At 38.1% G+C, this 26,703-nt stretch overlaps 1 protein-coding gene across 1 annotated transcript in view; it reads right to left on the reverse strand.

Annotated features, from left to right (window-relative positions):
* Window positions 1-3,068: 3,068 nt before the first annotated feature.
* The window catches only part of khdrbs3 (KH domain containing, RNA binding, signal transduction associated 3), a 150,247-nt gene continuing 126,612 nt past the window's right edge, over window positions 3,069-26,703 (reverse strand). The window contains exons 8-9 of the mRNA XM_008421354.2: window positions 10,736-10,788; window positions 3,069-6,070 (exon numbers count right to left, since the gene is read on the reverse strand). Coding sequence (XP_008419576.1) covers window positions 5,979-6,070; window positions 10,736-10,788 — 145 coding nt within the window. The 3' untranslated portion in view covers window positions 3,069-5,978. The remainder of the gene's footprint in view (window positions 6,071-10,735; window positions 10,789-26,703) is intronic.

The raw sequence follows: 26,703 nt of genomic DNA on the forward strand, positions 1-26,703 counted from the left end.
AAGGTTGAGCTTCGGAAAGATTTCAAAAGTTGTGGGAAAATATTTCTAAGCTTTAAACATCAATTTGGAAAATGCCAGGTCGCCTCAAAGTCACATTAATATTTTATTTGTTGTATTTAGCACTCTTAAGGTTGCTAAATGGAATATATCACTGTATTAGATCCTTATCTGTGATGTTTTACAAACATACTTTAAACTGTTTATGGAAAAAAAAAATCCTCCCTTATTTCCTTGATTAAACTCCATATAGTTTATATTAAATCTCTAGGTGACAGTTGAAGTTATAGCTCATTTCATCTCTGAAACTTTTAAAGGAGTCTTACTTTGAAGATCAAAACATTATTTTTTTTGCCTTCATTTCACACCAATTTAACTTCCAGTACATCATCAAAAGAAGTTAACATGAAGTGCACAGGAACAAAATGTCCGTAGACTCACTCCGATGTGCATCCTGTTTAAATTCCAAAGAACTGCCTCGATTTTCTCCATAGTAGGTCTATAAGGGACAGTTTGGATATTTTGAATTGAGGTCCATCAAAGTTAGTATCAATAAAAGCTTACATGTACAAAGAACAGATGTCATTTCTATGTTAAAATTTGTAGAATTGAAATCAATTCAGACTAAATATGTTATGATACATCAGTGTGTTTCTGAATATTAACTGTCTGCAGATGAGATGCTCGCTCAGTTTGTTGCTACTTTCTCAGTCAAACCATGTTCATATCTCTGCTCTAAAGTTACAATGCATGAGGCTGTCGACTGCAGCTATGGACGATGTTCAGCTCATCCAACATTATGTGAATGTGTAAAGGTTTATTATCTGCTAATATGACACTGCATCCCATGGAGGTGATCATCATATCAGGTTTTTTTTCTTTAGCGATGCACCGATCTGATATTGATATCTGTATCAGTCCTGATATTTAAAAAAAATTCTCGATCACGTATTGGTGACAATGTCCATTCAGTCTAATTCTAAACTTTGTGCTCTGAGTTACGTAAAGATTTATTATTTATTTTACATTATATTTAGGATTCCTAGTAGCACTTTCTGAATCATTTGAAAGAAGTTTGTTGCAGTTTATTTTTTACACCATTAACCAAAGTAGTCAACCTATTGTCTTTAGTTTCAATTTTACTTATTTTAAGTTGGCTGTTCTACTACTAATTGCACAGACTGAACAAATGAAAGTTGTTTTTGCATGTCTGACCAAGCTTGTGAAGCTATTGGTGTGTTTATGCTGTACTGGTGCTGAGTTACTAAAAGCATTTATCATTTCGTACATTTATGACTGTGTTCAAAAATAAAGCATTTTAAATCAATTCAACTGTTTTCTGTATCGGATCTATATCGGCTGATACTAAACCTCAGATATCAGTATCGAAAGTGAAAAAAGTGATTGGTACATCCAGTTTTTTAAAATAATTTTTCTCCTGACTGCTTAGAAATATAGGACACCTCTGTAACCAAATAGGGAACTATTGAGGACAGTAAGCTCACAGAACCTTCTTCTACCAATGGGTAATTAATTTGATTTATTTCATTTTTTTTCTTTTCATACTGTAACACAGAGACACTGGGCTATGTTAGCTAAAAGGTCTTATATCACCAGAGTTTATACCAGCCCAAACCCACACATGATGCACAGTGCAGCTAACAACGCACCTTCGGCAGTAGGAACGTGTTTGGACAGACAGCGGTGTTCAGCTGTGACCTCAGCCTGGAAGGAAAAAAATAAACACCATGAGCAATATTGTTTTCAGCCAACATCAGAAAACACAAGCCATGTTTTTAGTCCAGTTAACAAAAAAATGCGTGTTTTATTAAAATCTTAGAACAAAATGATTTCACAGTTTGTTGAGATATTAAAGCTATTTAACATTTTTTAGCTTTGTTTTTTTCAGAAATCTAATTAATTCTAGCTTCGTGGCTGGATGACGAACTTCAAAGTTACAGGAAAACATTTCATTGAAGTTTAGAATTTGTTTATGAGTAACTATGTTGAGGGGGGTGAGGTTAAACTGGGTTAGGGTGTTTACCTTGTGGGGCGGCGGTCTTTTTAAACAGCTACTGCCATCCTCTCTCTGCGGAGGTCAGCTGGGGTTCAATTTAACGTGCGGGGTAAAGGCAGGATCTTTAAAGCGACTGGGAGAGGGTCACATGAGCAGGAAGAGCAAAAACAGGAAAACAAGAAAGAGAGAGAAAAAACTCTACCCCACCAATCCTCCATTTTTTTTTTTTGCGCTGAAGCCAACGTGGCAAGTCGGGCAGGCTTTAGATGAGCCGTGTCTGTCGGGGAGTAAACACTCAGAAACGTTATTGTGTGTTTACTGATGATGCGTGACGCGATCAGGCGCATCAAATCGTATCAGCAAATACGAGTTTGAAGAGTTGTTATCGCTTAAATCCTCTCGGTGGAAGACGACGCTATGAAAATGTTTGAAAAACGTTATCAGATGACCAAGACCATCTGCAAGGTCGCCAGCGGCCATTTTGTGTTTGTTTGGACTTCTGGTCATGCCATCTTGATATTTGTGTTAAATTCAAAATCTGGAAAATGTGACGCTTTAAGCTCTTGTAATGTTATCAAGGTGTAAAAGAGCCGCTTAGTTCATTTTGAGCTTTTCTGTGGTGCGAATGTTTCAAACATCAGGGGTTTTCGTTGGTTTTAGTTTAAATTATAAAGCGCATTTAGCAGTGTGTAATTATTCTCCTCAACACAAAGGTTTTCTTTCAAAATGTTTATTAGCATCAACAAAGAAAGAATTATTAAAGGGCTTACATAAGCTCACAATCCATAGAGTTGAACATATCTCCAGAAGGATAGGTGGAAAGGTGGATGATGAGATTGAAACTCAAAAACAAGTGTGGAGAAAGGTAACGGTAAAGTTCTGGTCAAAGGTTTACACACACCGATTACGTACATGAATGTCGTAATTGTGATTACTTTTGCCTGCTGAGGATAATTGCAACTTCACTCAGTTTTGAGAAGGATTGGGAGCGAGCACAAATATAAATTTCCCTCATCCACGTGTGATTAAAGTTACCCATAAAAGCTTAATTATGTCCATACACTCCCATTAGATTTGGTTAAATGTGTCATAGCAAGTGGAAGAGAAACTACACAGTTTCGTGACCAAGCTTCTGGCATAATTCTGCCTAAATTGGTTGAATTCATTCTGATTGCCCTCATTGCCCTGCCCTGCCCCGGCTTTTAAGCACATTACATAAATCCGTCAATGTGGCAAAGGTTGGGGCCAATACAAAGCTTAATAGCTGTTTGGGTTATTGTCCTGTTCCAACAACCAACTATGACCAGGTTTCAAGCATGTAGCAGCCAAGATGAAACTGAAGAACTTGTCAGTTGTGTTTAGTCGTCATTATTCCAATAGTCTGTACAACAGTTTGTGAAGTTTTCTTTGTTTTGAATGAATCACATTGACTCTTATTATTAACCATGAAACATTTCTCTAGACAGCCTTTGTCTTGTCCATATGGCCAACTGTGAAGAGATTCTTCTAAGTCCATGATAGAATTGCCTTCATTGTGGACATTAAGGTTCCATCACATTATACTGCATTATTAGCTTCATAATGTTCTTGGACATCCAAATTAACATTCTTCCATCTGACGGGAGCTGCTTGGCTCAGGTGGTTAAAACTTAGACATGCTGTTGGTTCATTACTTATTAAGATATAGGGTGCATTCAAACTAGCTCTGATTAATCTGCATTAATCGAATTCTAGTTTGTTTGCCCAGAAAGTCGGGTTCATTTGGGGAGGTGGGAATGGGTAATTGAACTCTGATGTGGACCAAAAAAGCAAACAAACTCAGGTCTTCCTACAAACCTGGGTCTCTGTTCAGTTTGAATGCATATGTGAATACCAAGTGAACCAAAGACTGCTTCAAAAGCAGGAAGAGGACTATAACACAGGGCATTCTGGGTAAATACAACCAAAGCAAATGTGTGAGTCTAACGCTTGGGGGAGAAATGGTTTGTGTTCTTTCGCCAAAGACAAAAATAGAAATCTTACAACCATTAAAATCTCCTGCCACTCCATTTTTGTTTACATTTCTTGAAGAAAGCAGTTGTACTCGGTGTCTTCTTCAGAGCTTTTCATGTCGTTTGCCTCAGTGGTTCTCGGTGCAGTACCACCACAGGTGAGGAGGGGACCAGGTTTTTCAATTGGTTTGGATTGTTTGACACAAAGCAGTGTGAAAAAATATCATCAGCTGAAAATGGAACAAATGTTGCAACTTTGGTCCCCAATCAAGACAAATCTACCAGTCTATTGGGTGTTTTGCTGAACCAAACCTCACAGAGTCAATCAGCACAGCAGAACAAATCTCCAAAAGTCAGGAAATTACACAAACCTTTTTGCAGTTTACTAATCAGATCTTGGTATTGTGAACATCAGATATTGTACAAAGAGTCTGAACTGTTCTTGTTTGCTACATAGACAATATCTGTTGTCAGGAGTCAGGTCCTGTAATTAGGTTTTTGACATTAGCTGAGATAAGAAGAATTTTCTTGTGCCTTGTGAAGAAAACACATCTTACAATCTAGCAGCTGCTCTAAAATCCATATATGCTGTGTTTTTCTTGCACAACATCATGTTCCAGCAGGTCAATGAACCCAAACACACATCAAAACATATTTTGGAGCTGATAAAGCAGGCTAACATGTCCCTGACTTTTCCCTATTCAAGAATTGCGGACTGTGCTTGAAAGCCAGGTCAGTCCCAAGAAACCTATCAAGTTTTTTCTTTTCTTTTTTGGTGGCACTAATGACCTTTACTTGTAGTAATCAAACAGGAAATGGGCAGAGAGAGAAAGGGAAGAAGACATGCAGTAAAGGTCACAAGGTCAGCCAGTGTATATGGGCCCCCAGTGTACCACTACCTCATGTGCCAGAAACAAGTTCAGGCAGAATCGTGGCAGAACATCTATAGGTTCTTTACCACCTGTAAATCTAAATGTAACCAAATTACATGAAGTATCTGTAACCATCTGAGCCTGGATATAATTTAGGACATTTATGCCTAAGATGAGGGAATGTAAACTTTTTACCAGCAATGTATCACGTTTCATATTCTCTAAAAGCATAAAAACGAGGAGCATCACAAATGCTCAGCAGGAGCATCTAAAAAGAAAGGCAGACATTTGAAAGCTCCCAAAGCTTTTGGTAGCTACGGTGGATCAGCATACAAAAAGCAGGCGCAGCTATTTCTGAATGGACTTAAGGAGATGTTTGGGGGCAAAACCAATGATCACAACTACACAGGCTTCTTTAAACAGCTGGTAACGTCCGCAGTTGCACACCATGCTTCTATAAGCCCTTTAACACCAACTGGACTGTTATTTTACATTAAAAAAGAGGAAGAAACAGCAATACAATGTGTATACAGAATGACTTATCTCTTCTTTTTTTTCAGTTTGCAAATGTTTAATTTACAAGGGACACAAAGTTCACCAATTATCCTTCAGGAGAAAGTATCTACAGTACTGCACTTTCCTAGAAACTAATCTACTAACATTTCAGAGGTCTAAAGAATAGAGGGTGATAAATTAAGTTGCACTGTCAGCTGTGTGGAAGCATTGTATCCAACAGCTTACAGTGGCTCACTAATCATTACCAAGTAAAATAGCCTGATACAATGACATTCTTCACAATCACATAGCTGAGAGAGAAACTTAATGTACTATGGAGTCTTTTTTTTTTTTTTAGCCTTAACTTTCTGTCGATTCTACTGCAGAGAGGGCGAATAGCTTACCTAAACTGCTTTAAGGTTTTTTTCTTTTCCAAGTCAAGAGTATGATTTTCAAGTTATAATACTTTCAGTTCAGAGTTTTGTTTGTCTGTTACGTCGCAGATTCGGTTTTCAATTCTAAAAAGATGGGAGCGTCCATAAAAAAATCCATTACTTGGGTTGAAACCGCCATGAGGCATCGGGGGGTGCGGCTCGTAAAAACAGTTCAGTATCTGGAGTATGGCTGATCCCTGTACGCTCCCTTGGCCGTCCGCGCCGACGGAGCCTTGCCGCGACTGTTTGCCCACTCTTCCTGACCTGATCAGGGGAGAACACAGGATAAAAAGACAGAGAGCGATTAGAGACGCCACACTTTAATTGAAACGACACATGCAGACGCAGCAAATACTTCCTAAATATTTTTCCATGTAAAAATTCCGTGCAATGCAAAAAAACACAATCTAACCAAGCATCTACTTTCTAGTAATATACTTGAAATAAGACAAATGTCACATTTTTCCTCACTACTAAATAATTAAATCAGATAAAAACTTTTCCAAACTTTCCCTGTTGTTCAGTAAATGTTCTCCCTCTGCTGATGTTGAAGCAGGAATTTGGATCTGCCTGTAAAAACAAAACGCTCCCGCTCCGTCAGAGCTTTCACCTGGAAGAATCCATCCAGGTTAATTGAATGTGAGGATCAAATGGCTACTTGAAAAGGGCCCGTTTAGCGACTCCCAGAGAAAAAGGTCACAATTACCATTAGCTCAAATCAGGTCTTGCTCGCCACCCCCTGCTAGTATCAATGTGAAAGTGCTGCTATTGACGGCACCCTTTGTCTGATCTCCAGCCAGTGCTGAGACTTCCCCGGAGCTGGAGCTAACAAAGGCTGGTTCTCTCTCTTTTTCTTTTTTTCCCCCAGTGTGGAGGCTCTCTGTTGCCAGCACATAGCCAATACCCCTTAATTAAACCTGTCACCCTTCCACTGACACTCACTTTGAAGAAACACACCAAGGTAACCTTGTGTTTTGAGAACAAGAAAGCCCATCAGTGTTGTTTATCTGCTTTCTCTGAGCTGTTGCCTTCCTGTCTGTGTAACCCGCGCAGCATGATGATGATGATTATTATTATCATTATTAGCGTTTCATGTTCACAGGTCGGCATCAGTCTAATAAGTGGAGGGTGCTTATTTCTTTCACTGGCACAGTCAGAAAAGTTTAGAAAGTTTTAATGGGTTTGACTTGCCTCTGAAAGCACGTTCGTGGAACAAACGCGTGAAAAGCAAAAACGAATACGCGTCATGGATCACTGCCGGTTTTACCCGGCTAACGCTGAGCTAAGGTGGAGGTCGGCTTTTGGTGTCATTACTCTGTTTGTCAGCAGGCTTACAGCCAAACATACAAAGGGCGAATTTCAACAAACCTCCAGCAGAAGCTCAACCCAATTAAAGGAGATTCCGTAAAGTTGGAAGTGAATTCCACTGTCCTCTCCAGGTTCACTTCCAGCTTCTCAGCTAAACAAATACACAACCAAATACATACGCTCTGTTGCTATATACAACACCTTTCTAATGTATTCATGTCCTGTTACAATTAACATAAAGAAGATTGTAACTGGTAGGTGGACATAAAATTCAAAATTTATATTTTATAAATTAGTATGTATGTCCCTAAGAGTCTCATTAAAAGCACTTTTTAAAATTCACCTTAAAGCAAGTATTAAACATACTGTTATGAAGCCCACATTTCTGTTTTTTTTAAATAGTTTTTTATTGGTCTCATGTAATATCCTAATTTTTAATTGTGTATTCATTAGATGTAAGTAGAAAGTCATCATCATAATAAGGAGAAATTATGTATCCATTTTCTCTTTTCTCTATACCAAAAACTAGAAGTTTTCAGTCTGGTACTATGGTCTCAACCTTTACTGAAGGACAGTTTTGTTTACAGAGACTTAAGAATTTATTATATTAATTATTTTTGATGTTTCATTTTTATTTTTTAATTTTTAAGACGTCTTCCAGTTCCAGTGTAAAATTTTACTGGAATTTAAGGTTTATTGATCTTTGAGAATGTGTCCTTGCATTATCATGCCTTTACCATTACATACTTTAAAATGTTCTCAAAACAGCAAAATTATTGTTTATCGCAATAACTTCTGGCACAACAAAATTTGTTATAACAGGTCTGTGCAAACTTTGTAGACTTTGTGCTGTAAATTACGTTTGTTGTTTGTGCTTTGATTTTAGTGTAGATCTACATGTTTCAGATTGCTAATCTGACAGGTTTCCCCCAGAGAGGGACAATTTTATTCTAAGAGTGGCTTTGTGTTGGTCTGTCACATAAAGTTTAAATAACATGTATTGAAAATTTGTTGTAATGAGAAAAAAAATTGAAGGGGTATGAATACTTTTGGAAGGAACTATGTATTAAAAACTTCACTATAATTCAATGCAGCATTATTTTCCACCATCCTACCATTTTTTTTAAATTAAACTTAGCCACGTAGGTTTTGTCTAATCCTGCTGACACTGAAAGCATCCCTCCGCCTTGGCATCTGTTTAATTGAAACATTTGTCTTTTTTGCATCCCATATCATGAATAATACATTTCAATAATCCAGTTTAAGAGCTGGATCAGGACGGAACGTCAACACGGCGTTGCTATAATGCAGTATTAGAGAATTAGGCTGCACTCACTACAAGCAGCTTCCAAAACAAGTCAAGTTCACACTAAGGCCAGATGTACAGCACAACATAAAAGATGCATCGACCTGCTGCTCCACAGCTGCGCGGTTACAGCGATGTAATTCCGCTGTCATATGGATGCAGTCGGCAGCAAATCTGACCTTGGCCCGCATCTTACCGATCATGTCAGAAAGCTGACATAGGTTTGCTGAACACTGCCTCGGGGAGGTTGAGCTCTGCCAGAACTTTGCAGAAAGTGCAGCTGGTCCAAACTCGCTTCTGATTTGATTGTTCCAAATCAAAAGCAAGAAGAAGTTCATTAAAGTATTCATTTTGTCCAGCAAATTAGGTTGAAACCGGCGTCACGGTAATGAAGTGATATTTATGTTTTTGGCTGGGAACATTGGGGAATGTAAATGGCATTGAAGCAGAATCAGCTTTGCATAAAATAAGGGACAAAAGTTGTCCACATAAAACAAATATTGGCCTTTGGCCCCCCACAGGCCAAATCTGGCACTTTAGTTGTGTTCGACCAGTCAACGTCCAAAATGTGTACCAAACACGCAAAAAGTTAATACTGTCCTGAAGCCATGTTAAATTAGTTTAATATTCAGAATCCACATATAGTAATTAAAGCTACATTATGCAGCTTTTATTAAAAACTATTTTTTACATATTTGTTAAAATTATCATCACATTGGGACAAGATAAGACAGATAATCTGTGAAAACAATTAAATCCTGCCTTCTCCCATTGCTAACTACATAAATACATCGCTCAGTCAGAAGAAACCAATCAGAGCCAGGAGGCGGGTCTTAGCTCTGCCAATCACTCTTGTGTTCACAGAGTCACACTTGTTCTCTGCTAAACTACAGCCGGTTTACCACAACATAGCCTGCCACAAATGCTGCAGAAATGACAGTTCAATAAAAATATTTAACAGAAGATATTTTTTTCCATCTTTAAAGTGACTGATTTAATTCAACAGAGGTCCAGTCAGTTGGTGCTACTTGTCTCATTATGAGTATAGATCACCTGAGTGATCTATACTGAGTGATCTATACTCATCACTCAAATTTTTCCTATTTTAGCTTCGCTTCATTGTTAAATCCAGAACAGAACTTTAAATTCTCCTGCTCACATCTAAACCGGCTGACCTATTTCTAGGTCAGCTGGTAGAAATTAGTAGAAGCTAATTTCTACTGTGTTGATAGAAATTAGCTTAACTTTGACCATTTTTTTTCTTTTGTCAAAAAAAAGGAAAAAAAAAATCATGATAAAAATAATAAAAAGGGTAAAACATCCAAAGAGGTGAATATTTTCTATAGGAACTGCATAACAGAACGGCGGAGACCAAAATATGTCCACGTATTTAAGTGGTTCAGTCAAAGACCAGAAATAAATCAGCAGACAGGCTTGAATTTAATAACACTCTCTATCCAATCGAACTGAGCTGGAGTTGTTTTACACAGAAAATTAGGTGAAATCTTCATTTTTTAAGAATTGCCAGAATGATACAGACCTATATATACAAAAGCATAAATAAACACTTGAAGTTGAATTCGAAGTGGAAGTAGTTTTGCAAACACATTGACTAGGAAATAAAACTTCTACACCCCACACTTTTCAGTTTTTGTACTCATAGAAGAAAATACTCCAACATGACTAAATATAAAAAAAGCCCAATTTGTAAAAATCGTTTTGCAAATAAATATAAAGACCTTCTAGAAACCAGTAAACTCTGCTCCTTTATTTCCTCCTGTAGCTGCAGAAGGATTAGGGATGATGTAAAGGTTATCCTCTATTTTTGTTTTGTTTTGACGTTTTTCTCTACAGAGCTGAGAAAAAAAAAAATCAGCATTTAACCCCCGGAAATCTTCTGCAGGTAAGAGAAGTGATTTGGCCTTATCTCACATGTTTACCCCCAAAACAATTCTCAAAAGAGATGCTGGAGTGATGCAAGAAATGTCAGTCAATATTTACAACGCTGCAGTTATAAATATACACTCCTGCACCTTAAGCCTCCACTCTTGGTAATTGTTTTTAATTTCGAGCAACACTGCTTCCACCTAATTATCTAAATGAGCTGAAGAGGTTCTGATTAGTGACAAATGACTTTTAAACACGCTCAGTCTGAATGTGTCTGAAACAGCACTCTATTAGCCAGGTGCTATGGCAACTGAGATAAAGCCAGCAGACTCAAGTGAGGAAATGAAAAGAGATATTGTTCTGACAATTGACACTCTATATATATTTGTTATGCATATATGCAGTGGAAAAGGAGATCTGCGACTCACCGTACGACTCATATGACTCCCCGCTGTGTCCATATTCATAGTAGTCATCTGAGCTGGAAGCAGACAGGAAATGGAGGTGAATATCAGGAAATAGGGCACAGAACAAATGTAATATATTGCAATTTACAAATAATTTTCATCTTCCCTTACTATGAGGATAATTAATTGTGCAGCTGCATAAAAAAAACCCAACTACTTTACGTCACTTAAAACTTTGTAAACGTACAAGAGAATTTCCTCCCCATAAGCTTCTACTTCCATATTGCTACTTATGGAGACGTATGAGGCGTGGCAACATTAATATAAAGTAAAAAAAAAGAGATGGGGCACGAGTTGCATAGTGGTTTATTTCTCTGCTTGTTTATTTTATATTTTCATTTTTGCGGTCGTCGGTGAGGCGGTGACAGAACAATCCTGCGTCAACATCACTCGGTAACAGCGCTATCATTCAGGAGAGGCAATTCATCATAAGGCTGCCACTGAGCCGACAGCAGCCATCACAGCTGGGTCCTCTCCGCCTGCCTGTCAGTCACACTGTCAGCGATAGCAGCACCTCTCTGCTCCCCAGATTAGAGAGCTGAAAGCGTCATTCAAACCCCCAACCCCCCAAACGCCAAGTCGACACCGGCTGACTGCTGAGGGCAAAGAGGTGACAGCTGTGACACCGCAGAACTAACAAATTATTATTATTTTTCCCTTCCTCCACGGTTAAGTAGCTGTTTTTAGGACTGTGAACCTGAAAGGCCAAACGGCAATAAGAGGCTGAAGAGAAGCTGCTTTTCTCCTGCAGGTTTTTTTTTTTAAATTGGGAAATACATGTGTGAGAATTGAACGTCATCTGTACGTCATAAGTGAAATATATAATACACAGGCCAACCAATTTGTCGGCCCAGATTTCCTTAATTTTGGGAGATCAATGATCAGCCGATGCTTACACGTGAAGCCGATCCGATCTTTTCCACCGATCTTATCTACATCAGCAAATGTCTAAAAATCAACCACTGTCCTTTATTGCTCTGCTGTGAGAAAGGTTAACAATAGTCACCCAACTGTTAGCATCTCAGTGGGTGAGTTAGCAACATTCCAGACAAAAGAAATTAGAGTCGGCCAAAATCAGAATCGGCAGGTCAGGCGTTTTAAAAATTGAAAATTGGCAATGGGCAAGAAAATTTCAACTGGTGTACCCCTAGTATTTGACAAAACATAAGACCAGTTATTTACATTTTCTAATGAATGAACCACAAAGTGAAGGCATTTTTCACAACAGCCGTGTTTCATATGTTGGTATTTGAGTAAATATGTAATTGAAATTTTTTTTTTGGAACCGCCATTTAGCTCATATAAAGTTTATTGACTCAAAATGAATCCAACTTACTTAGCTCATCAATAAATTATTGGATTTATGTATTAAAAATTACATTTTACAGTTGAACAAACACTAAGTGCTGGACATTTTGTACTTTTGCAATTTAAGTATTTTTTGTATCCAGCTTTGTGGGACACATTGGAGCCGTCAGCCACAGGATATTTCTTGCTCACTAAATGTTAATTGTTACCTGGCTGTGGGACGTTTTGTTCACCTTTTTAATGCCAGTCTTTTGTTTCTGTTTGCTAACAGACTGCTGAACTGAAATGCAGTCGTGTGACTTGAATAACTTAAATCTACCAACAGGAGTTACGTCTGTGCAATCCGGGGTCATTTTTTCAAACTAGACAAGAGCTAACTAGTCCAAACAGGCATCAGAATCACAATCAACTAAGTGTAATATAAATTAATGATTTACAATTTAATTCAACACATATATAAATACTTTATTAATCCCAAAGGGGAAATTAAATGTTGCTGTAAGTCATGTTATTGAATTTTCTTAGAATTTTTGTAGATTCTCATGTCTGTGGGCAGCAGCAAGGCTTTCCTGTAGCATCCAATGTTACAGCGGTTCTGAAGAAGCCTCTGACTGACACACTGTATAACAGTCTCATGAAGAGGATTGTCAGTAATATTTTTCATTTGGAAAAAATCTTCATAGTTTCCAGAGCAGTGTCCAGAACAAAACCAGCCTTCATTAGCAGATTGTGAAGCTTCTTTTAGTCATTTGTTCTGATGCTGCTACCTCATTAAATCACATATGAGATTTGAGCATTTCATTTTAATTTACCATCATTATTCATAAAATAGAGACAAAGGTATACCCAAAGCTCCAGTACATGAGTTCATAGGTTCAAGACGAATTAAGATGGAATAAAATGGCAGCAGCGGGAACCAAATGAGGGCAAAATCACCACATTGGTTCCAACATTTGTTTGGCTAAACAAAAACAAGCTCAGCACCAAATAACACCATAAAACAGCAGGGTTTTTCATCATCTTTCAACTTATAATGCAAGATCCTACATAGGTCACTGAACTCAATAACTAATGATGTGAATCAAGTAAAAACAGTGCTGTTCTCCTGCCAAGGTATCATCGTAAAAAACAAGACCAGCTCCCGAGGCTCCTTCAAGAGACAGGAGAGGAAGAGATGGAGAAACATGCAAATGTGTGTTTCAGCTCATCACGCTGCTCACCCAGAGAGGAGACCTGACAGGATGCTCAACAATTAGATCTCACATTCAGCTAAAATGGAGTAAATTCCAGAGTAGTCATTAAAATGAGCATCATCTTCATGAGCGACAGTAAATCAATTTGTTGCAATTCACAGGTGCTTGCACACATGTATTGGAGAATTCTCAGCTTTCCTCTATACTACACCTCTGTCACATTCTATAAAGCTATAATATAGAGATCCAGATTTGGCAATCCAAACCAAGATGCTGCACCACACTGCCATTTGTACATCATTTATGTTGCCGTGTTTAGAAATGGAGCCTAACTTCCTGTGAGGAAATGATTTTTTTCGGCCTGCATGTTGAAATGTCAGTAATGGCTGTGCTGGGAGCTTCATGCCTGGACGTATTCTAACCGTCAAGAAAGTGAACAGCAGAAGCTGTTAGGCCCCTCTAATTTCTGAGGTGACATTTTGTCAATATTGCAACATAACTTCTCGCCGTAGCAACTTTCTCCTTTCAATTACAAGTTGTGAGGTGAATCCTGAAGATCAAGGAGTCCTGGAAAATCCTGTTTTGGGAAGCTAAAAGCTTACAGTCTAATTTGAGAACCTGCTCACTTAGCTGCTCAAACCATATCAGTTGTTTCCGCTTAGAAAAGTATGTTTTGTCGTTCCCTTTGTGTATGATGCTATTTTAATTTTAAAATGGTTGATAAAAATGTAAATACATTTCACTTTGAGATAGGCCGCAGAGAGACACAGCAAAACAGCAAGTTAATATAGCTAGGCAAGCTAATTCAGCTTCATCATTTGTCTGAGAACCCGAGGCAAACTGGGTTATCCTCTCCACTTAACTCTTTATTTACATGTTTGAGTTTAGCTACCCTATGTCGAAAGCTCTTGTATCTATGATCTTGTTCTTTCAGTCATAAGCTAATGACTTATGATGTCTTATGTGAGGTCTAAAACAGACAGATTGGTAAATCAAGAACTTCACCAATTGATTCTGTTCTCTCTTCACCATGCTAGACCTGTTGACAGAAGACAGTCCTTCATTTTTCTGCTCAGTCCTACTATCACTCACAATGAACTTGTGATGAGTTCCTCCTTTGCAAACTCAAAGTCATCTGCGTAAACGTTTAGTTTTGCTGTTTGTCTGTTGAAAGAAACTACTGCCAGAACACCTGACCATCTCTCGTCAACAATCCACTGGCAAAAAATACTCTGGCACAAATAACCTCGACAAGCAAAACAAACTAGGAAATATGTGTACATACCCACAAACTGTGAAAAACTTAAAGAAATAAATAGTCTTGACCACCTAAATGTCTCACTCTCATACAGCACACAAGTATAGATGAATTAACATGTAAGTTAAGGGAGTACAGCCGGCAGCACGGACTTGTCTGAGGAGAGACGCCTGTGGTGGATCTCAGGAGAGATATCATCCTGTCATAGGTGTGAAAGAGCTTTGCCTTTCTAAATAGGTCAGCTTTTGATTTGACATTCATTACCAGAAGGAGTCTGCTGCTTTGTGTCTCCCCAGGCCAAGAAAAAGAAAAAAAGATTGGTCAAAGCCAGCACGACGAATAAAAATCTGACACCTATTAGAAATGTGTGTCTCCTTTATCAGACGTGTTAAGTCCAGGCCAACTTTTCCTCAGGTAACGCATCTGTCATCCGGGTAAATGCTTCATCTGAAGCCCTGATGTTGCTGTTGGAGGGCGCCACGAAACAGATGGCGGTGTTAAATCTGAATGATGTAGAGCACATCCCTTACGGACTTTGCTTTCTAACATCCTCATTACTCTTCCAGTCCTCTGTGAGAAATCTGAAGAAATCTAGCAGGACATTTACGGGAGGCTTCAGGTGTAATGTAGGATTGGTCTAACACGGCGAGAGCAGCTTCTATTTTGTTAACCCATTTTCTGCATTTTTACAAACTTTACCTCTTCATCCCCATGAATCCCAAAGCCAAAAATATCTCCTTGACACTTCCTGTGTGATCGTATTTTTTTCCCCCTCTATTCATTCTCGGCAGAAATATTGGAGAAGTAAAATGCTGATGAAAACTGCCCCACACTGAATGCTCTGATTATACCAGCTCAGTGATTTCTGCCACAGATAACATTACAATGGGAAATAGAAAAAGGCAGAAGAAAAAAAGAATGCTACAGTTTATTCCCCTTCACAATTTTGCCTGAAATGAAGCGCATGTAATTTCCAAAGATAACCTTCGTTATGGATACACTGGTGATTGCTCAGTGTGCTTGCTGATTGCCGGCATGTCTCCAGCGCTGACCCCCTACTGGAGAGACACAAAGAGGGACAAAATGGCCCATTGCAAATGAATTGACTTTCCAAAATAAGTCTCCCTTCCAGCTTTGTCTAGAAGAATTGTGTAATTTCAAGTTTTTTTTGGAAACTTAATGAAATCCACTCTGAAGGGGGGAAAAAAAGACTCCCTCTGCCAATGAATCTGCAAGATCAGGGGACTCATCTTGTTTTCCATGCAGATTTAATTTACAGAGTTATGTACATCTGTTCCCATCACCTCAGATTGGCTAATTACCCCCACACAACACCCATCATTCATCTTTATGAGCTGTCTACCTTGAAAACACAATGTGTGTGAAGGCACCACGAGGCCTTCAGAAGCAAGATTGAAAAGGTTCATCTTAAAATGACAAGATTGAGAAAAAAAGCAAAACGATTAAACTGTGTTATTGATGCCGCAGTAAAACACTACAAAGACTTCAGTTGTTTTATCACTGACATTTCTGTTCTGTGTCTGAGTGACAGGAAAAGCCTCAAACCGGAGACATTAGTGAGAGGTCCTTTGATGCAACATTAAAACAAAAGGAGAGAATAAACTTTAAAATACATCTAACAGGGAGTATCAGTTTTTTTAATAAAATGTTGTCCTTGTGGATAATGATTGATTACTACAAAACATCCTACTTTTTGGGTGCTTTCTGTATTGAGAACAGAGAGGTACAAAATGGCCAAAACAGCAAAAGGGCGAAAGAACGAAATGACTGGAACCGTTTTGAAAATATAGAAAAGTGCAGGAATCCCACAGACCTGCAAACCCACCAATACAACTGCATATCCTGCTGAACATCATAAAACAAAGAAAGCAATACGTATACAAGACGGATCATGCTCTTCACCTCAGATCCTCTGCTTTCAGAAAAACGTATTATCACCCGCCCTGTTCGGAACAGCAGGAAGGAAAAAACGACATTATGGGAGCTTTGTTTTGGCAACGCTGCTTATTTTGGAGGTGATTCCAATGTGCTACATGATGAAAGTTAGGAAACCATGCCACTCCCCTCTACGCACGTCTCCTGCACCAGGGTTTACTAATGCCTCTGCATGTTTCATCTTTCTTTTATAAAACATTGCCTGTGGACCTCTGAGATGCAGCCTGCAGGGTAACATCGCAAAGCAAGATCAACGAGGAACCTTTTAAAGCGTCATTTACGAAATAATGCTTTGATCTCCTCATCTTGACCTCTCCAAGTGTCCTTTGCTGCTGCTGCCTCCCTACAGAGGCATCCTCCCTTCATCTTTGCTAATAAAATTAAGGACGCTCTCTACACCAGAGACCACCCTCCAGCCTGCTTGACCTTAGAACCTGATTGGTTACGCCAAACCGAAACTCTCCGCTGCCTCTCCCAAATATACGGCTTTCGTCTATGAGCACAGCGAGATGAGGATGCGATGTGGAAGCTCTTGGTCTGCCTGCCATGGCTGTCACGCCGAGGTAACGTTCTGAGAGATTCCCCAAGGCGCCTGGCGCTCTTCTGAAAAATGGAAATGTCGTGAAATGTCTTTAGGACGTCTAAAAGGAGCCTGTAAGCTCAAGTCTCATGTCTTAATGTTGCGAGGGCCTTATTTGCCTTTCAGATTTAATTACGTCTAAATGACTCAAGCTTAGCTGTTCTGTTTGACACCATGTGTACAGTACAGTGCATACTTTGTCTCGTTTCATTTGTCAGGGTTTGTTCTTTATGCCTCTTCAGACAGTGAGGTGTCATAGAACGTTTTGTAAATGTTAAAAGCAGAAGATATAATTGTACCATTATCGCAGTTGGAAAACGTGCAATAGACGTGCTGTATGACAGACACTGTACACATGATGAACCACATACAAGATACATTCCAGGTCTGTTGTGAGAAGGGATTCTACAGACAGGAGTGTTTATTTATTGGAAAATTCATAGGATGTTTATTTCACAAGAGTGTGACACTTTTAGATATAAATATTGATGGAGGTATTTGAAAGGAAATGGAATATTTTAAAGGTGTTGACTCAATTTCTTGAGGTCTTACTGTAATGTCTGAAGGCTGGTCAGTCCTTTTATTTATTTTTCCCCCTAAAGAAAATTCATAAAAAACTGGATGTTGCTAGACAACAGGTCCTATGCTTATACATTCATACATCAGTAGACATCTTTCTGTGGGTGTTTTCTTGAAACACCATTTCACATGCTTTGAAAGAACCCAACACAATGCACATAGGACATAAATTAGCTCATGGCGATACTTCTCTCAAATAAAACAATCACAACACCAAACCAAAATCATATCCACTGCCCTGCAGACGACTGATCTTCATATTAGGCTTTTAGAGTGCAGCTTATTAGAGTGCTGAACAACTTCTAACCTGATTTTGTAGGTTATAAGAATGCAAAAATCCTATAATTTATTCTAATCCACAACCAAAAATATGTCCTAAATGAGCAAGTGACAGAGGAAACAATCGAAACGTATTGTGCTTCAAAAGTTGACATCCTGCAGGACTAAAGGCATTTAAATAGTGACTCCTACTGTTTGGGAGGAGAACTGGAGTTTGTCAAGTAGAAGCAAATCACATTAAATAAGAGTTTGCAGGTTAAATACAGTTGAGACCAGAAATTGACATCCAACGAATAAAAGACACATCCACCTTTTTGTTTCATTGCTGGAGCAAAATCAGCAAAATACAACAAAGTCAATGTTTTGGTGTATGTGAGCAAGTTCTGTCATGAGAACTGGACCAGAACCCCAGCAAACTACTGGTCAGAAGATTGTGGAAAAAAATTAAAAACCTTTGACCAAAATCATACTGTTCTAAGGCAATGCTACAAAATACTGAGAAAATGTGTTTAAACTTTGTATTGTGAAGACATTCATAAAGAAATCTCTGACATATTCTAAATACTGCTCTATTTCCTTCTTCTCCCCTTAGCCCTGAGTCACTAAGTATTTTTTATTATATACTGTAGTTTCCTGTTTGTGACTGTGACTACAATGTGAGCAAAAGTAACATTTCCTGTTTGTGCCCATAAACTTAATGAATAAAGTTGGTTCTATTTCTTTCTTTCATTATTGCGGTATTTTGCAAACAGAAATATTATTGGTAATTTTAACTGATCTTAGACAAGAGAAATTTGACCTGTTCTAATTTCAGTCAGTGAGAAAAAAAGGTAAAACTTCTAATTTCAGCTGTATTTTTAGTGAATAATAATAATAATAATAATAATAATAATAATAATAATAATAATAATAATAATAATAAACATTGACACAGCTTTGACTCCAATGCAATGGCTGGTGGGTGAGACAACAGCCAGGCCCATGCTATTATTTTCATTTCATAGACTGGCTCCATAAACTCTAAACTTGATTGTAAGAACATCCATTTAGAAGCTAATCAGCTAATTCAGAAGCTAATTTCATAAAAAGTTGCTTTCATGCTCATTTTAAAAATCAGATTTCTAAAATGAGCATGGTAGACAATTAAACTTTCTATTCTTCCACTGGGGAAAAAAACCCACTGAGCAAATATCGACGTTAAATTATGTTTTATAGTTGTGAATAGGTAATGCTAAAGGGTTGTAGCTCCTTTCTGATATAAAATAAAGATAAAGTTAAATCTTCCAGTGAACTAAATGAGATCAAGAAAAAAACCTTTACATTTCTGATGTACATTGAGCAAAGCAAAATCTGCTGAAAACTGAAGAAGTTATTAGTCTATTTACCGTATGCAGAAAAAGTGATATACATTATTGTGGTAACAAATCAGTAAATTTGAGGTAATTCAAACTAGTTGCCAACACTTCTGGAATTTTCTTTTCCGGATTTTTCAAAGCTGTCAAACCCTAAAAAAATTCAAATTTTGTATATGTTTGATAGTTTGCTTTTAATTTGTAATCTGTTAATCAAACAAAATTAATATATACACAAAACAAAAAATAAATCAGGTTGTTACAAAATGTATTAGGTATATTTCATTCCCAGAGTGAAAACGATCAGATGAGCACCAAGCACCAACAATGTGTGTGGAAAGCAAGGAATCAGTTGTCGACATTTTTAGGCACAATAGTGGATAAAAATCAATAAAATGCATTTCTGCTACGCTGAATCAATAGATCTAAGAAGATAATGCCTCACCGTATGTAGCAGGATTGTACTGAAGATCTGCAAGTGAACGACACATCACCCTTCTGCAGCTGCTTTCCTTACATCAACACAAATGTTTTTCCAGTTAATTATCGTATCTGGTGCGGCATCAAAACCAGTTGGGGAGCCTGCGAGCCTTCAGCCTTCTCCTTTTTCCTTCCTGCTCACAAAAGGCAGGCCTGCTCCTGGCGGGAGCCACCAGGGTAATACCATGACAGAGAGACTGTAAATTGTTCAGCTTGTTATCCTGCGGCAAGTGAAATCCTGCCACGCAGTCGGGAGCTCAGGCTGGTGACTGGGAGCTCCTTAGGCTGCCAGAAACATTGTTAGGAGACTTCAAGTCCACATACGTATACACAAACACACTCGCCTACACACACAAATACACACACACACACGCACACGCACGCCCACGCACACACACACACGCGCACGCACACACACGCGCACGCACACACACACACACACACCCAMACACACMCACACACACATATATATTTATATACTCTCCTCTGGGCCCTGCTGCAGATGGGACCTGCTATGACTGTGCTTGGGCTTGGAGAGAAAATGACGTCTATCTTTGTCCGTTGCAAAGTTAAAAACAGCTGTGAATATATAACTGCATCTACTATAGGGATTCAAAGTTTTCTTTTTAATAGACTTAAAGACAAAAACACCATTTCCATAAAGTATACTGACATGAAAATGCAAATTCTCACTCTTATATTGTGCTATGTCTTGACTAGGGATGCACCGATCCACTTTTTTCACTTCCGATATCTGAGGTTTAGCATCGGCTGACACTGATCCAATGCAGAAAAACAGATGAAGAGAGTTAAATGTTTCTTTTTAAAATACGGAGACTTGTACTGAATTACAAATTAATCTGATAACTCAGCACCAGTACAGCACTTCAATACACCAACAGCTTCACGAGCTTGGTCACACATGTAAAAGCAACTTTAATTTGTTCAGTTTGTGCAATTATTAGTAGAACAGCCAAGGTTAAATCAATAATAAAGAAATAGACAAAAACAAGAGGTTGACTATATTGGTCAAACATGAAAATAAACTGCAACAAACCTTCTTTCAAATGGTTCAGAAAATGCAATTAATAATAATAATAATAATAATAATAATAATAATAATAATAATAATAATAATAATCAATTTAATTTATACCGCACTTTTCATTAATAAAAATCTCAAAGTGCTACGTGGTGCAGCTAAAAACAGATAAAATCAGCAATCAAAAACAATAAAAAAGACAGTCATTTAAAAGTGGAGTAGGCTTGTCTAAAAAGAAAAGTTTTCAAGCCAGTTTTAAAATCAGACAATAATTGCGGGGCTCTCAAATAGTCCGGGAGAGAGTTCCATAGACGAGGAGCAGCCACAGCAAATGCTCAATCACCCATAGTCCTTAGTCTTGATCGAGGAAGGTGGAGAAGATTACAGGCTTGGGATTGTAAGGGTCTAGAAGTTGAATGTGAAGTAAGGAGGTCCTTCAGGTAATCCGGTGAGGTTCCATATAGACAGTGATGGGTGATAAGTGCTATTTTATACTGAATCCTATAAGTTACAGGAAGCCAGTGAAGCTCGTAAAGAGTAGGTGTGATGTGATCAAATTTACGAGCTCTCACTAGGATCCTGGCAGCACTGTTTTGAATGTACTGAAGCCTCTGAAGGTGTTTTCTGTGGACTCCAATAAACAGCGAGTTACAGTAGTCGAGCTTGGAGGAGACAAAGGCGTGGATGAGGGTCTCAGCATCAGAACGGGAGAAAGATGAACGAATTTTGGAAATATTGCAAAGATGAAAAAAACTGGTTTTAAACAGGTGCTTAATGTGATTTTCAAATGTGAGATGGGAGTCCATTTGAACTCCAAGATTTGTAACAACGGAGGAAATGGGAATGTCTTGTCCAGAGAATGAAAAACTCGTCAGAGTCGAGGATTGAACCTGATGAGGCATTCCGATCAGTATGGCCTCGGTTTTGGAACAGTTCAACTGAAGAAAGTTATGGTTCATCCAAGTCTTAATCTCCTCCAGGCAGGACGTTAGCACAGTAAGTGGAGGTGAAGTAGAAGATGATCCCATTCTAATGTAAAGTTGCAAATGGTCCGCATAACAGTGAAATGAAATGTTATGCCAATTAATGATTTTACCTAAAGGCAGCAAGTAAAGAGAGAAAAGCATAGGCCCTAGAACTGACCCCTGCGGGACACCACAGGACACACTAACGGCCTGGGACTTGGAGTTGCCGAGGCAGACCCATTTAGGAATTCTAAATATAAGATACAGATATTAATATCAGATTGGTGCATCTCCACTCCAATCCAGTAGATGGATGGCCTTGTTCACGTTTTCCTTTTCTTTTTCTTTTTTTGCCCCATTTTAAAAGATTGTTCAAAATTCGCCTGACTATTGGACGGGAACATAGCTACTGACTTCAGTTAAGGTCAGTATTTTTAATTTAGCAATGACAAAAAATAGAAGTCAAAAGTGGCGCATGTGTGAAAATTCATGTGAAAATTACTCCAGTTCAAACAGATCTCAAAGGTCAACATCTTAATGATTTCTAAGAGTTTCAGGAAAATCTCCAGTGCTTTGACAAGACAGAAGTAGAACTTTTGAGAGGCGAAAAAACATAAAATCAGCAGTCAAACATGGTGGTGGTGTAATGGTGAACTACTTTGCGCCTTCGGGATCTGTACAACTTGAGATAATTGATAATTCCCTGTTCAAACCCTGGGAAAGGAAATCTGTCCATGAATTAGTGACCTCAAGCTTAGACACAGTTGGGTTAATGCAGTCGGACAACAATCTGAAACACTCCAGAAAGTGAACGGCTCAAAAACACAGAAGGAACTATGTAGTGTCGTAGTTACCTTTTTCCACACAAATCAAAGTTAGTTTAGACAGGTTTGTGCTTTTAATAAATCAAATCATTATTCAAAAACAGCTTTTCAAAATTGATTTTGGGGTATTTTTTTAAAATCAAATATAAATACAAAATCAGAAGAAACCTGTCAGGGAGCAAATACTCTCTTTACGTTCCTGTACGGCATACTAGCATGTTTTACAATGTTAATAAATGGCACTGCTCATAGGTTTAGAAATGCCTTGTGTTCATGGGTAAACAAAGGTAATGTGATCACTCCATCTCGACTCATCAAAACTGCATGAAGCCTCCGACGCGCACATGCTCAATGTCAGCCCGCAGTAACAGTAGCTTTCCAAGCAAATCCAAGATAAAGGACACAAATAAGAGAAGAAGTAAGTGAATCAGTCGTTTCTGGAGGCAAAAGCTTCTATGTCTGGGCCCTATTAGTCGCTTCGTCTCCCGCCAGACAACAGACATGAAAATCTCTTTAAGTCCACCCAGCCTCCAGCATCTACATGACAGACTCTCTCTTTTTTTCTTTTTTCCCTCCCGCGCTCTCACCCAACCTGGCAACCGAGGCAGTGCCCGTCGTTATTCACGGGGTCGCTTTTTAAAAAGGAAAATAGCCGCCGACTCCCGAGGCAGAACCGAGTTCTCCATCTACACCCTAACCCAGCACCGACACTTCTGAGATAAAAAAAAAACTTTTGCCGATTGGGGAGGCGGAAGGCTGCATGTGTGTGTGTGTGTGTGTGTGTGTGTGTGCGTGCGTGCGTGGGGGTGTGTGCGCGTGTGTGATATTGACCAGAAGAAAAAAAAGAGAGATGGCAGAAAAGATGGATGAAGCCTGGGTGACATACAACCTGACACCTCTACAAAAGCAAACATCGACCACCCTCCTCAACAAAAGCCAGAGGGACAGAATGATGTTGCCGTTTTCCTCCTGGAGACATTTTTCTTTTCTTTTTTAAAACCAGCTGCTGCCAATTCAGGTGGATTTTTTTTATTTTATTTTTTTAACATAGTAAATGTGGCAACAAGCATTCTTCTCTTTGACGTCCTATAGACTGGCATGCGTTAATGTCCAGCACATTGTGTGCTGATAGAATACAGTAAGAGACAAAAGCCTCTGACCTTGTGCGGCTTGGAGAGTGTGATAGCTGCATGGTTATAAGACAGATCGATATTCTGCTTTTAGCTGCGCACGGCTCTGTGTTAAAAGCAACCGCATCCCATTGTGGTAGTTTATTTCACAATGACATGCCAAACACAGTAAGCACAATGCAACTCAAGTCGGATCATTTAAATGTGATCCAAGTTAGGATATTTTCATCACAGTGAGAAGGAGCCGTGACCACATCACTGACTTAGATTTTTTATTTAAATTCAAATTTTAGCTTTTTGGAAGCAACAAGGCTCAACTTTTTGAACCTCTTTCTTTCTCAGATATGTGAGGTGACAATGTAAAATTAAATTTTTTATTGAAAGATAAAATCTGTGACCGACTTGCCCCTAAAACAAGGATTTCTGATTTGACTAGGACTTCGGCTCTGGGACTTGAGTCCAATGAACAATCTTTATCTCGCGTAATCAGGGGTGAAAGTGAGCTGCTAAGTGTTGATTATCTGACTAGATGATTAATGTTTCCCTATTTAAGTCACTGTAGGGTATACTAATGACTGGTTGTCACAGTAACAATATGCAAGTATGGGTTTTCCGTAATGTTTCTTGACAGATCCTCCCTGTTCTCCAAAAATAAAACCAGGATTAACTGATTTTAAGTTAATCTATAATTTTTCTTTGAAGGTAAATAAATATGAACGTTTTTAGTGGTTTCAATGACATATTGTATTAATTTTTGCACATAATTTAGAGAAGTTATTTAAATATCCAGAATAAAAAAAAATCTAAAGTGTTTATTGGCAAATTAAGGCTAAAGAAAAAATAAAGTGTTCAGCAGCAGTGCAGTGTCATAAATCCAATTTTAGAATGTTTTTAAAAGACTTGAGACTTGACTTGCACTTCTCTCTCAAAGACTTAAGAACTTGTGAACATCTATTTTGTGAGTTGATGAAAACAAATAACTAAAACTCCTAATAACTTCACCTAAAAGGACACATATGTAGTTCCTGTGCGTCACCAACTGACTTCTATTGTTTTCTTTTTTTTAACAGTCTTGAAACTATATTTAAAATATCAACGTTACGTGATCATTGTTATTCACTCGAGGCTAAATGCCATGAATGAATAAAGCTCCCTGCCCTAAACTGATCTGCAATGAAACACTTCATCCTTTGAGACACATACGTATACCAGAATGAGGATTCAGTGCGCGCCTTTAGGCTGTTTAGAAACTCTTTAAGACTGAAGTTAATGCACAGAAGGAAAAAAACAAAACAAAAAATAACCTCATATAAAATCAGAATGGAAAAAAAACAACCATGAATTTAGGAAATCCAAATCTGCTGGACGTGGGGTTATGTGGTTCTTAGCAGAATTAGCTATGCCCTTTTAATGTTTCACATTTTGTCACATTACAATCATAAACTTCAATACATTTAATTGGGGTTTTATGTGACAGATTAGAGGACAAAATATGACTTCTGGATACGGTTAAAGACTTAGGGATGATTAAATCTGTTTACAGCCTACAAGCAAAACGTATAGCAACATATGCTAGTAAGGAGTGGCATGAATGAGGCCATAAAAAGTTTTGTTTGCGGTTTTCCAGAAGAAACTGCACTTAAAGATGTTTACTTAGGGAGGGTTAAAACAAATGGATGGCATATGTAAATTTTCGTTTTTATAAGCAAAAGAATTTCAAAACCATCTTATTTCTTCCACTTCACAACAATGCAGTAAATTCTTAAGGAAATACAACAATGTATGTGACTTTAATGTGAAAAAATGTGAAAAAGTTAAAGCCATTTCTTTTAAAAAGCAAAATATACAGACCATGACACAAAATCAGCAATAGACGTCAGGTTTTGGTGGCAGAAGGATAGAAGGTTTCTGGTTCACATTTTGGCTGGGACTTTGACTGTACAAACCTATCAACATTCAAATCACATCTAAAAACACACAACAACTTTTCTGTCCTCCATTTATGACTGTTTGGTTTATTTGGTGTTCTGTTTCTAATTGTACTTGATTCTTGTAAAGTGTCTGAGTGTTTAGGAAAGCTATACAAATTAAATGTATTATTATTATTATTGCTATTATTAGCTGGAATACCTCAGATAACTGTTGTTTTTGGCAGCGGAGCACCAGGTGTGATACAAGCTGACAGTAACAGCAGTGAGAAATGTTGTGTCTCAATAAAGCCAAATATTTTTCAGGTGAAAGTCAAGAAGACTTTAAAGGTGACTTTAAAGTCTTTTTTTTTATTTACCTTTTCTTTTTGTAATCTGCACTGCGGCTGGCAGGCAAAAAGTGCTTCAGCATTGACTGGAAGAAACCGTGATTTAGATTTCCAATTTTAAATCCTTTTTAACAGCCTCATAACTTTGACAGACTATTTTATTGTATAGTTTGGCTGCCAGATTTCTTATGTTTTCTTTCTAGCATATAAAAGCCAGTTTTCATTTCCATTCTTTGCTCTGAAATTACATGAATCTGTCAATGTGTTGTGCAGCTAAAATAGTTCTTTTGCAAGATGCCTTTGCAGGTAAAATGTTCTATAGTTGAAGTCATGTTAACTAAATAGATGTCAAACAAGTTATCTGATATTTGATGTGGGACTTTTAAAGAAATACAGAGATTTAAGGAAGGAATTTTAACATTTTGGAGCTGACCCAGTTGGATTCTTTACTTGAACCTGATTAGGGTGATGGCAAAGAGTCCTTCCAGCCTCCTAAAGCTGATCACCAAAGCTAAGATCATTAATATACCATTTAAAACATGAATACAAGCTATTCAGAAAAGGTTTGACTACTGTAGAGTTTTCAATTAAGTATTAAAGAGGGTAAAAATGACTGTTGATATGCCATTCTCAATACAGTATAAGCTTTTTTTTAAATTTAAGCTCCTTTTTGTCATGTCGGTTTTAAGGTTGCGAACCCACATGCAAGAACACAGTCAGACAGAG

The sequence above is a fragment of the Poecilia reticulata genome, linkage group LG11 (assembly GCF_000633615.1).
Source record: "Poecilia reticulata strain Guanapo linkage group LG11, Guppy_female_1.0+MT, whole genome shotgun sequence".
NCBI classification, from domain to species: Eukaryota; Metazoa; Chordata; class Actinopteri; order Cyprinodontiformes; family Poeciliidae; genus Poecilia; species Poecilia reticulata.